Source organism: Aspergillus campestris, assembly GCF_002847485.1.
Source record: "Aspergillus campestris IBT 28561 chromosome Unknown P168scaffold_1, whole genome shotgun sequence".
In the NCBI taxonomy this organism is placed as follows: domain Eukaryota; kingdom Fungi; phylum Ascomycota; class Eurotiomycetes; order Eurotiales; family Aspergillaceae; genus Aspergillus; species Aspergillus campestris.
Genome location: NW_020194336.1, coordinates 4922368 through 4934204, shown reverse-complemented (window position 1 = coordinate 4934204; position 11837 = coordinate 4922368). Strand labels below are relative to the sequence as shown.

Sequence of the window (11837 nt, the reverse complement as noted above, 5' to 3'; positions counted from 1 at the left end):
GAGTCTAACTGGGTTATCATCTACTTTGTATGGCTTGTGACGGTTAACTATTGCCAGAAGTGGAGCACCGAAGTCAAATTAATCCACGTGGATTCGCCCGTCAACGCGCCAAGTGGAGTCGGTCCCTGGACTCTTTCCCTCGGCTGGGAGATTCTCCCCTCATCATCACTCGGAGGGGGAAGTTATAATTTCGCCTTGGCTTGCGACCGCTGTAACGCATACGCATCCCAGTCTACCGGGCGTTTTGCCTGGAATTCTTTCACCCCATGCGAACCGTCTGCTTCGGGTCGCATCATGGCATCGAACAAGGCTTTGATGCCCTGTGCTTGTTCGTCGGTGCCCGCGTGTGCCCAGCCCAGCTGCACGAGTTCCTTGGACATTCGAGAGGCGTCAGGGGACGCCATCTTGAGCCGCCCGAGCCACTGCTCCAAGCGAACCTCGAGCTTCTCAGGACTCTCTGCGACGTCGGCGATTACACCCATGGCCTTCAACTCCGTGACGGGTACCGGACGGGCGGAGAGCATGGCCTGACGGGCGAACGCGACCCCCCATTCGCGAATGATGTACTTGGAGATTGTGGCCGCGCAGAGACCCAATTTGACCTCGCTCAGCGTGATGGTGGCTGGTTGAGCGGCCAGCCGGATATCGCAGGCGAACGCCAGACCCGCGCCGCCGCCGAAGGTAGGTCCATTGATACAGGCGATAGTCACCTTGGGACATTGATCGATGGTTTCGAAGAGGGTCGTCAGTCGTTCGAACTGTGCGTCGCGCGCCGAGGAGCCTTGAGCCACCGGCGTGCTGCCCTTGGCCAGGTCCATGCCCGTACAGAAGAACTTCCCCCGGGCGCAAATGATGATACGCGAGATGGTGGGGTCGCGACCGGCCGCCGAGATCTCCGTGGTGAGATCTGATATCATAGACTCGGTGAGGGCGTTGCCGTTGCGAGGGCGATTCAGGATGATCTTGAGATTGACCCCAGAGCGGTGGAGGAGTAGACCCTCAGTTTCGCGAACCAGGGCCCATGGCAACGTGGAGCGGTCCCGAGTCTGTTTGGGTTGTTTCTTGGTGGCCAGGCTGTGTTTGGCTGTCAAAGCAGCCCCGGCACGGCTGGAATTGTCCTTCGACAACACTTTGGAGATCCACGCGCCCGTCTCTGCCAGCTTTGTGAGGTCTACCCCGGTGTCGACCCCGGATTGCTGGAACATGTAGACCAGGTCTTCCGTCGCCACGTTGCCTTTGGCCCCAGGGGCGAACGGGCAGCCTCCGAGGCCACCAACGCTGCTGTCGAATACGCGCAAGCCCAACTGGTAGGCAGCCCAGACGTTGGCGACAGCACCTCCATAGGTGTCGTGGAAGTGACCGGCCAGCTTGTCTAGAGGCACCCCATGGCTCACAAGATATTCCAGAAGAGTGCGCACATTCTCTGGAACACCAACACCTAAGGTATCACCCAGACTAACTTCGTAGCAACCCATATCGAGCAGTGCCTTGACCGCGTGAAGAACGGAGGAGGGGGAGGTCGGACCGTCGTAGGGATCGGCGAATATACACGAAACGTATCTAGAGAGTCAGTCCATCGGCACACTACTGCAAGGTAAATTTTGGAAAGCAAACAAGAATACAGTAGAAAGGGTCTAATGGCCATACCCCCGAACCTCGATGCCGCTCGCACGAGCCATGGATGCCACTTGCTTGGCACGGTCAATTCCAACGTTCACCGAACAGTTAATATTCGCTTTACTGAAGCCTTCGGTGGCACTGACGAAGACCGCGATTTCCCGCACCCCATGCTGCTGGGCAATCTCGAGTCCTTTCACATTAGGGACAAGAACCGGAAGGCGCAGGCCTCGATCGTCCAGGAGTTGTCGGACGGCGGCATTCTGAAGCACCTGGCGACAGTCTGCAAGCTGGGGAATGACCCGGGGAGACACCACCGACGTCAATTCGATCGTCTGCAGCCCAGTCTCTCGCAATCGACGGATCAACTCCAGCTTAGCAGCGGTCGGAATTGGCTGACGAATATTTTGGAGCCCATCGCGAGGACCAACCTCAACGATTCGGACGGGCGAAGGCGGATGCATCATGGAAGGGACTGAGGATGTGGGGACTGGAAGGGTCTGGGCGGCATGGTATCCAGTTCTCTTGTATGTCATCCGCGCGCCTCTCCGTTAACCGATGAAGGGGAACTGTTGCGGGGAAACGGACCGCCGTCTTATTCCCGTGGTGATCGTGAGGATTGAATCCACTGTCGATCTATTCCGTCATGGGTTAGGCGTCCGACAGCCGGACCGACGAATGTACTTGTGACATCCAAGCATGTGCATCCTGTCAATGGGCGAGGTGGGGATATTTGAATAGTATGGAAATGGTAGCGATGATTTTAAAATAAGGTATAGAGTTTGATTTGTCTAATTGAGTATCTAATTGAAGTATACACCAAAGAGGCGACTACAGCTTGGCACCCTGCTCACTACGGACAATGCGGTTCCCAATATCGCGAAGCAAGTGTTTCTGATGCTTCCCACTCCCTGTCTTGGGAAAATCTTCCCCCACCAGCGGGTCGCCGAGCCAAAACACATGTTGAGGAGTCTTGTGGCGACCGAGCATGTCGCGAACCCACTGTTGCACCTCCGGAGTGGTTAGTCGGGGCTGTCCTGGGATGGCGCGGAGGAAACAGCCGACGACCTCGCCATATCGGCTGTTGCGAATACCTACCACGCTGGCCTCAGTGATGGCGGTATGAGCCACCAGGCGCTCCTCGATTTCTCGGGGGAATATATTTTCACCGCCTGTATTAGGTTAATTCGTGTAGGGAGTTCAAGGGGAAGAGAGGAGCAAAATCTTACCTCGGATGATGATATCCTTGATCCGGCCCGTGATGAGCGCGAATCCTTCATCGTCAATCATGGCCTCATCCCCGGTGTACATCCATAAACGTCCATCCGCATCCCTCTTCATCACCTCTTCCGTCTTGGCCGGATTCTTCCAGTACCCTTTCTGCAAGGCATACCCGCTGGTACACAACTCGCCGCGATGACCTCGGGGCAGTGTCTCTCCCTTTCGATCAATGACCTTGGCCGCCGTGTGCGGCATGGGACGTCCGACGGTGGTGGTTCGCTTCTCGTCCGAATCCTCCATGTCCGAGATGAACGTCACCGGGCTGGTCTCCGTCATGCCGTAGGCGATTAACATCTTGTCGACGCCCATCTTCGCGCGCAGCTCGTTCATGAGAGCCTGCGAGACAGACGACCCGCTGGCCAGTCCCGTGCGCAGACGGCGCGGCTTTTGCCCGGTTTTGGCCATGACTTCCAGCTCGGCGACGAACATGGTCGGCACACCGAGGAGAACCGTGGCATCGAAGTCAACCACGGTATCGACCACGCTAGGAGCATGGAAACTGTCAGATGCGAACACGATGGCACTGCCGTGGCAGAAGGATGCCAGGAAGCCCATGACGAGGCCGAAGCAGTGGAAGAGAGGCGGGGGACAGCAGATGATATCATCGGGCGTCAAGTGCATGGCGCGTCCGACAAATCGCGCATTGTTGACAATGTTACTGAGTCGGTGTCAGTCTCATTCCTGGTTGGGGGGGGGGTGTAGGGTTAGACACACTTATGGGTGAGCATGGCCGCCTTGGGGGATCCCGTAGTTCCTATTGACCAGCGAGTGTTAGCTATTTGTCGCGGATTATCAGTGAGGGACCCTTACCTGAGGTGAACTGCAGATTCAGGACGTCTTCTGGGCCCACAGCATTCTGTGCATGTTCTAGCACGCTGTCATCTCTAGGAGTACCACGAGATAATAATGTGTTGTAATCCTCGATATTTACACCCACACCGCCAACTTGCTGAGACCCAAAACACACCACACGTTGAAGGTCTGGGAGTATCGGATTGAGTTGTTCTTTGCCCCGGAGCAGGGCGATATGGTCGCCTAAACTGCGGGTGCCAATGTGCGTGGCGATAAACACCAGTTTGCATGCTATCTCTAATTAGAACGAGCATTTCTGGCCTGTCGGAGAGGTATACGAACAAGATTGACCGACGGCATTGCCCAGCTCCTTGGGCGTGTACGTGTTGTTCAACACCACAACAGGACATCCAATACGCGCCGCACCAAGGAACGCCTCGACATATTCATGGCGATTGCCTCCCATCACACCAACGCAATCACCATGGCGAAGGCCGATTCGCAAGAGTGCTGTAGCAACTACTTTACTTTGATCGCACAGTTGACGATATGAGAAGCGGGCATTTTGCCATGGCACAATGACAGCTGGTCGGTCGCTGAAGCGCGCCCCTTGGTCGTCAATCAGGCGTCCTAGACTCGTATCCCACAGCGCAGGCTGCTGAGGGCCATGAATTAAGGACGATTCCGAGGCCATGTTTGAGGGGGGAGAAAAAGGTTGGTAGGATAAAAACAATGCACCAGGCAGAATCGGTCAACGGGAGACAAACGAGAACCCAATAGTAGGACAGAATTGGAAAAAGAAAAGCTATAGTATGTCGTGCTGCGACTCTCATAGATCGACCAGACGCCCTGCACCATTTATCCGCCCGACGCTGGCTGGTGCAGGGTGGGGTCCATGGGGTTTCCGGGGTCGGTCCGACATGCGGATGCATAACAACCTCCGTTGGTGACGTTGGGGAAACACCGTATTAACTATCCTCGTTGACCGTCGATTAGCAACCAACACACAACATGGCCAGCGAGTCTTTATTTCCCGTCTCCAGTTCCAAGCTTGATCTGCGCGGACAGCAATTCCGCCAGAATGAAACCGCATGGGCGCCGGTGCTGGAGCGGTTCGAAGCAGCTTTGGGGGAGGTCGCCGAGGAGGGCACCGACCACTCTATGCGGAGACACCAGTCGAGAGGCCAGCTCTTAGGTATGAAACTTTTTAGCCGGTCGCGCGACCAAAGTGGTAACACTGTGTATAGCCAGGGATCGTATTTCGCTGCTCTTGGATCCCGACTCACCGTTCCTCGAACTGTGCGCGTTCGCGGGATACAAAAACCCCGACTCGAACGCGTGTGGCAATCTAATTGCTGGCATCGGGGCAGTCAGGTATGCCAGTAGTCAATTATTTCTGTGGATTATTGAGACTGATGTTTGCTTAGTGGTCGACCATGTCTTCTCATGTCCCATATTCCCACTCAAAGTGGTGGGGCTTGGAACGAAATGACGGTGTTGAAAGTCAACCGTATGATGGAGGTGGCTTTCGAAAATGACCTGCCTTTGGTCTCTCTGGTCCAATCGGTATAGTTTTGCTGGCCGACTTCCGGGGGATGATAGGTATGCTAATATCCCATCTAGGCCGGGGTGTTCCTACCCCAACAGTTCAGAGTCTTCCACAAGGGAGGCATGCTGTTCCGCGATCTCGCCGTCCGGACAGCACACGGCAAGCCATCGTGCGCCATCGTCTTTGGATCATCGACGGCCGGTGGGGCATACCACCCCGCGCTGTCGGATTACACCATCTTTGTGGAGAACCAGGCCCAGGCCTTCCTCGGAGGGCCCCCGCTGGTCAAAATGGCCACGGGGGAGGTGATCGGGGCGGAGGAACTGGGCGGTGCGAAGGTCCATGCGACAACAACCGGTCTGGCGGACCAGATTGCCAGTGATGAGTACGTACCTTTCTTGATCGACGATTTTGTGCTTCGTTTCGCGCCGTTCGCAGTGATAGAGGCTAATGGGCGAAGATTCGATGCAATTCGCAAAGCCCGCGAGTGGGTGGCATCCCTTCACGTACGAAAAGTGTCGGTCCCGACGCCAATCCACGCCGTGGAGCCTCGCTACCCGGTGGAGGACCTGCTGTCGCTGGTGAACCCGGACATCCGCAAGCCATTTGACATGCACGAGGTCCTCCTGCGGATTGTGGATGACTCTCGCCTGTCCGTGTTTAAACCAAAATACGGCACTAACATGATCACTGCATGGGCGCATATCCTGGGTAAGATGCCTCTCCCCAAGAAATCCGGTTTCATGACTAACATGAGACTAGGCTTCCCCGTGGGCATTGTCGCAAATCAACTCTCCGTCATAAACCCTAACGAAGCGGTCAAGACGGCCCAGTTTATCCGGATGTGCAACCAGCAGTAAGTCCGTCCTCCCCTATGAGCCTACCTACTGTTACTTAAGGATCATCCCAGAAACACCCCGATCGTCTTCCTCCACAACGTCACCGGGTTCATGGTCGGCGCCAAAGCCGAACACGCCGGCATCATCAAGATGGGAGCGCAGTTGGTCTCCGCCGTCAGCTGTTCCACCGTCCCTCACATCTCCATCATTCTCGGGGCGTCGTACGGCGCCGGAAACTACGCCATGTGCGGACGGTCCTACAAACCCCGTTTTATCTTCACCTGGCCAACCGGCCGGTGCAGCGTGATGGGCCCTGACCAGCTCTCTGGAGTGATGGAGACGGTGCAGCGATCGAGCGCCAAGTCCAAGGGTGAGGTGCTGTCGCCGGAGAAGCTGGGCAAACGGGTGCAGTCTTTCCGAGACAGTGCCCAGCGGGATGGGGAGTGCTACTCGACAAGCTCAATGCTGATCGACGATGGGGTCATCGACCCGAGGGATACGCGGGATGTGTTGGGACTGTGTTTGGAGGTGGTCGGGTTGCCTGGCGTCAGTGGGACGTCAACGCATAATCTGCTGGCCAGGATGTAGAGGGACTGTGTGATACTACGGGGACTTTCTTAATAATTCAAAGCTGAGAGTAAACTTCATTTTGCCAATATAGACAATTTTGATGACTGTACTTGTCTTTTAGCGTACTCGTATGCGGTACATGGCCATGATACCACCGATTCAGAGTGATCCCGGCCAATCCTAATCGGGCGATATGTATGACTTCATCATAAACATACACTAGATCATTTGCGCTCGTCGGATAGGATTTACCGTCTTCTAGATCCGTAAGTCGGATAGTCTCACAACCCCATGGGGGATGTCCGCAGCTCCACCTAGCGGACCGATTGCCGGACTACGGTCCGATGCGGGGCGGGCGCGAACGGATTCAATCGTGACGACGCATTACTTAGTCCGGGCCTCACAGATGAGGTAACCCGACCAGTACTGGGCTTATTTACGCGCCGTCTGAGCTCACACCCGAATCCGCCACAGGGAGACAGATCTCCAACACCAACATCAAAATGCCGGGCATGCAAGTACCAGATGCCTCCACCGTGCGGACCCCGCTGTTCGTCGCACCCCCGCCATTGAACCGCGACGGTCGACCAGTCATTCAAAAATTGTTGATCGCGAACCGAGGCGAAATCGCCTGTCGCATTATCCAGACGTGCCGCAAACTGCACATCACGTCGGTAGCCATCTACGTGGACGAGTGAGTTTCCCCTGGGCCATTGCCTTAACTTCCTTACGTGTACTGATAGAATCGCGCAGAGATGCTCTTTCCCGCCACGTGCAGGAGGCAGACGAATCCATCAACCTCGGCAGCATCGACCGCAGTAGTCGGAACCCCTTCCTGGATGTTGAACTGCTGGTCAAGACGGCCGTGGCCGCAGGCGCCCACGCCGTCCACCCGGGGTACGGGTTCCTCAGCGAGAACGCCGACTTCGCGCAACGCGTGCACGAGGCGGGTCTGATCTTTGTTGGGCCTAGCCCCAGCGCCATGTCGACGCTGGGCGACAAACGCGCGGCCAAGGACTACTTGAGCGCCCATGCGCCCGAAGTGCCCCTGATTCCAGGATTTGCGGGATCCAGCCAGGAGGTGGGCGACCTGGAGAAGGCCGCAACGGAGATCGGGTTGCCTGTGATGTTGAAGGCGTCGGCGGGAGGTGGTGGAAAGGGGATGCGCATCATCCGAGAGGCGCATCAATTGCGAGCAGAGCTACAGCGAGCGCAGTCAGAGGCACAGCGGTCGTTTGGTTCCGCCGACTGCATCCTAGAGAAGTATATTGAGAGCAGCAAACACGTCGAGATCCAGATTTTGGGAGACTCCCATGGGGAGGTGGTCTCGTTTTTTGACCGCGATTGTTCCGTGCAGCGACGACACCAAAAGGTAATTGAGGAGACTCCGTGTCCCTTCCTGGACGATGACACCCGGCGGAAGATGTCCGCGGTGGCCGTCACGATTGCCAAGAAGATTGGCTATGCAAACGCCGGCACTGTGGAGTTCATCTTTGACGTGCAAACGGGCAAGTTCTACTTTTTGGAAGTCAACGCCCGTTTGCAGGTCGAGCACCCGATCACAGAGGAAGTCACCGGGGTGGACCTGGTGGCGCTGCAGCTGTACGTGGCCGCCGGGGGCCGCTTGGCTGCGCTGCCGGCCATCCAGACCGTCACCCAACGGGGCCATGCTATCGAATGTCGCCTCTGCGCAGAGGATCCCCAGCGGGATTACTTCCCCGAGCACGGCCAGATCTACCTGTGGCAGCCGGCATCGGGGATGCTGGGCCCGGGTCGCGACATTCGTTACGAGACCGCCGTCGGGACGGGATCCTCCGTGTCTATCTACTTCGACTCGATGATTGCCAAGATCGTGGTCTGGGCCCCGACGCGGGCGATGGCGATTGAGAAGATGACCCGCGTGCTGGCCCAGACGGCCTGCGTGGGCGTGAAGACGAACCAACTTCTCCTACAGCGGTCCCTCCTACACCCGGCCTTCCACAATCCCGGGTACACGACGTCGTTCCTGCCGAGATACCAGGACGAACTGCTGCAGGCACCGACCATTGGGGGACCAGACTTGAAGATCCTCTCTGCGCTGCCTAGCGTGGTATTCCGCCATCTCGCTACGTCGAATGCGCTCCGTGCTCGCCAGCGGCCATTTCAGAATGTCCGACGTCAGTTCCGAAATCAGCACCATGACTCCGTAAACAAGCACTGTGACGTTGTGAGCGCCGTAGAGTGGCCGTATCGACTCCCTGAAGGGGAAACCTCTCCACAATCTCTGGTTTGGCTGTGGAAGGCCCAACCAACCAGAGATCCGGCTGGGGGAGATGAGATATACTCCTTCCTCGCTCCGACGGGCAGTCAGTCTACAGAGAAGGAGCGATCGGCTGCAGGCGAAGTCTCAGCGCGGTACAACGCCATTAGTGAAACCCTACGAACGGGGGCCGCCACGTCCACGACGCCCTACCGGGTGCATGTTAATTCGTGGACCGCGGACGACAGGAGCCCACACCCGTGGATGACAGCCAGCGTCGAGATGTCGATCAACGGGTCGAAGCAGCACGCGCATATCGCCATCCCATCTGTCCGGCCCGACGGGCTCGGACTCCGTCTGGATACGACGCAGAGCATCTTCTGTCATTTCCCAGCAGTTGGCACGCACATGGAATTCCGACGGGACAGCGTGTTGTCGTGGGTGGAGAGCATTCGGTCAGTGGCTGCCGCGCAGGACGGATCGCAGCTGAGGACGGTGGCGGCGCCGATGCCTTGCAAGGTCCTATCAATCTTGAAGAAGGTCGGGGAGCCAGTGAAGTCGGGAGAGAATGTGATGGTGATTGAGAGTATGAAGATGGAGGTGGCCATCACGGTGAGTGCAGATGGGACATTCCAGACGACATGGAGGGAGGGCGATGCGGTCGAGGAGGGGAAGATTCTGTGCTCTGTTGATTAATTTAGAGGTAGAATGTTTAATTTAACATATTATTGGTTTAGCATCGACAGTTCTTCTGTACCTTCTGTCTACTCTGGTGAATATTCGGCCCGAGTTATAGGGGTAGTTTCTTCACATGTCTATTACTGGCGGGATAGTCCTTATAGGGCTACGTCTGGGTGCAAATGTCACGACGTGGTTGTCTCATGGTGGTAGTCTTCAAATTGCGTATAATTTCTAATGTGGCATGTCTCTTTACAGTTTGCTTTGGTCCAACTTCTTCATCACCCTAATCTCCTGGTTGACCGAGAGCTCCGACAGGATCTCTTCACTGCCACCTCCCACCACCATCACTCGCACATCGCGGCTGACCTGTTCGATGCGGGCTCCCCGACCATTCTTCGAGTATCCCAGCCCGCCCAAAACCTGCTGCGCCTCGCGATTGACCAGCTCCAGCGTCCGGCCGGCCTGGATCTTGAGGTTGGCGAACAAACCGCCCATGCCGGCATCCGTGCCCTTCTTGCGAGCCACCTCGGACATGTAGATCAGCTGCTCCATCCAAGCATAGGTCGAGTCCAGCCCGCGGGCCATTGTGCTGAATTTGGATCGGATGACTTGGTTTTCGATGAGCTTCTTCCCGAACGTCTCCCGAGTGATGGCGTGGATGTATGCGTCCTCCAAGCAGACACGGGCCATGCGGAGTGAGGTGCAGGCCAGCCACATGCGCTCGTGGTTGAAGTCTGCAGAGGTGAGTGTCTATTCATATTGTGGCTGACAAGGAACTTACTACTCATAATAATCGGGAAACCCTTGTTCTCCTGACCCAGTAGGTTGGCGACAGGGACTTCCACGTCATCAAACTCGATGTACGTCGACCCTACCCGCGTCCGCATTAGCCATTGTCCTCTTCGAGAACGTCATGAGGCATACCGCTAGCATGGACCCCGGAGTTGTCAATCTTGCGACGCATCACCCCCTTGGACTTGAGCGGGATGACCAGAGCCGATACGCCCTGGACGCCCTTGCCACCCGTCCGGACCGCAGCGGTGCAGTAATCCGCAAAGATGCCGTTCGTGATCCACTTCTTCGCGCCGTTCACCACATACACGTCGCCCTTTCGCGTCGCCGTGGTCGTAATCCCCGCAACATCGGAGCCAGCTGTTCCCGATCAGCACATATTCCCCTTCCCTGACGACACAGGGCACTCACCGTCCGGCTCCGTGACGCCCAAGCAGAACCGGTGGTTCCCGCGCAGCATATCCGGCAAGAAGCGACGCTTCTGCTCCGCATTCCCAAAGTTGATCACGGGCGGCCCGCCGATGGAGTTCCCACATCCCAGCGCCCAGACGATGCCCAGGTAACCGCAGCGAGCTAGCTCGTCGATGACGATCAGATCGTGGAAGCCGTCCCATTTGCGCGGGTCGATATCGCCGGGGAGTCGCTGGCCTTGAAGATAGTCGGCGGCGAGGGGAAAAGATGCGACGGCCGTGTATCCCAGCTCGGCATGGCGTCGATGGACCTATTGCGACCGAGAGGGCATGCATCAGACGGGGAAGGACTTCGTGTATAGGGCAGGGGAGACGTACCTCGGCTGGGACTTCTCCTTGCTTCTCCCACTCGTCGCAGAAGGGCAGGATATGAGTATCGACGTACGCGCGAGCCTCGCGCTGGAGCCGACGATGGGAGTCGTTATAATAGGGGCTGTACTGGCGGGTGAGCCACACCGGATCGGCGAAGGGGACGTCGGAGTATGAAGTCATGGTCGGTATTATGTGCAGGGAAGGATTCACAGGATGGCGGTCGATTTCTGGCTCATTTTCTTGCCGGTGACGCGTTATCTATATGAGGCGTGAACGGGCATCGGTCCGATGCATCCCCAGGACTTGGAGTGACTCGTGTGGGGATCGAGGCTGATCTTGACGCCATGATTGTTCGTCAGTCGGAGACCTTGTTAGAAAACCTCCGCCCCTGATTATTTGTCTCAGACATTGATCGTCCGTGGGAAGTTTTATCTACATTATCTCATATTTTATTCCCCGGTCTTGCAGTGACCTGTTTGATTTCCCATGCGTATTCACGTCTACCCCAGGCGGACATTGTTGTCTTTGCTGCGGATCGGACCGCTCGGACCGCATCACAGGCTTCACCAACACCCGGAAGGGAAATGATGGTCCCCAACCCCAGATGACGGACCCTGGTGCCAATCGAGGGAAAACCCTGTTACAACACATGTCATCAACAAGAGATCGAGACATCCCTGAAATAATTTCTATAT

At 56.7% G+C, this 11837-nt stretch overlaps 5 protein-coding genes across 5 annotated transcripts; 2 read left to right on the top strand and 3 right to left on the bottom strand.

The window, feature by feature from the left end:
• Positions 1-182: 182 nt before the first annotated feature.
• On the bottom strand, positions 183-2089 carry P168DRAFT_301922 (aldolase; the record flags this gene model as incomplete). Its single annotated transcript, XM_024838588.1, has 2 exons — positions 1648-2089; positions 183-1560 (listed from the first exon to the last, which is right to left on the bottom strand). The coding sequence occupies exons 1-2, from the start codon at positions 2082-2084 to the stop codon at positions 183-185; spliced, it is 1815 nt and encodes a 604-aa protein (XP_024698020.1). The 5' UTR covers positions 2085-2089.
• A 359-nt stretch (positions 2090-2448) lies between these two features.
• On the bottom strand, positions 2449-4384 carry P168DRAFT_294980 (acetyl-CoA synthetase-like protein; the record flags this gene model as incomplete). Its single annotated transcript, XM_024838000.1, has 5 exons — positions 2449-2789; positions 2847-3556; positions 3613-3652; positions 3709-3981; positions 4033-4384. 5 exons carry the CDS (start codon positions 4382-4384, stop codon positions 2449-2451), a joined length of 1716 nt encoding a protein of 571 aa, XP_024698019.1.
• A 317-nt stretch (positions 4385-4701) lies between these two features.
• Positions 4702-6697, top strand: P168DRAFT_247930 (acyl-CoA carboxylase subunit beta; the record flags this gene model as incomplete). Its single annotated transcript, XM_024834098.1, has 7 exons — positions 4702-4885; positions 4938-5064; positions 5118-5256; positions 5314-5624; positions 5700-5950; positions 6002-6095; positions 6150-6697. The coding sequence occupies 7 exons, from the start codon at positions 4702-4704 to the stop codon at positions 6664-6666; spliced, it is 1623 nt and encodes a 540-aa protein (XP_024698018.1). The 3' UTR covers positions 6667-6697.
• A 463-nt stretch (positions 6698-7160) lies between these two features.
• P168DRAFT_228355 (uncharacterized protein) lies at positions 7161-9583 on the top strand (the record flags this gene model as incomplete). Its single annotated transcript, XM_024833127.1, has 2 exons — positions 7161-7342; positions 7402-9583. 2 exons carry the CDS (start codon positions 7161-7163, stop codon positions 9581-9583), a joined length of 2364 nt encoding a protein of 787 aa, XP_024698017.1.
• A 234-nt stretch (positions 9584-9817) lies between these two features.
• On the bottom strand, positions 9818-11322 carry P168DRAFT_315426 (acyl-CoA dehydrogenase family protein; the record flags this gene model as incomplete). Its single annotated transcript, XM_024839906.1, has 5 exons — positions 9818-10302; positions 10350-10439; positions 10493-10720; positions 10772-11081; positions 11149-11322. 5 exons carry the CDS (start codon positions 11320-11322, stop codon positions 9818-9820), a joined length of 1287 nt encoding a protein of 428 aa, XP_024698016.1.
• Positions 11323-11837: the final 515 nt, after the last annotated feature.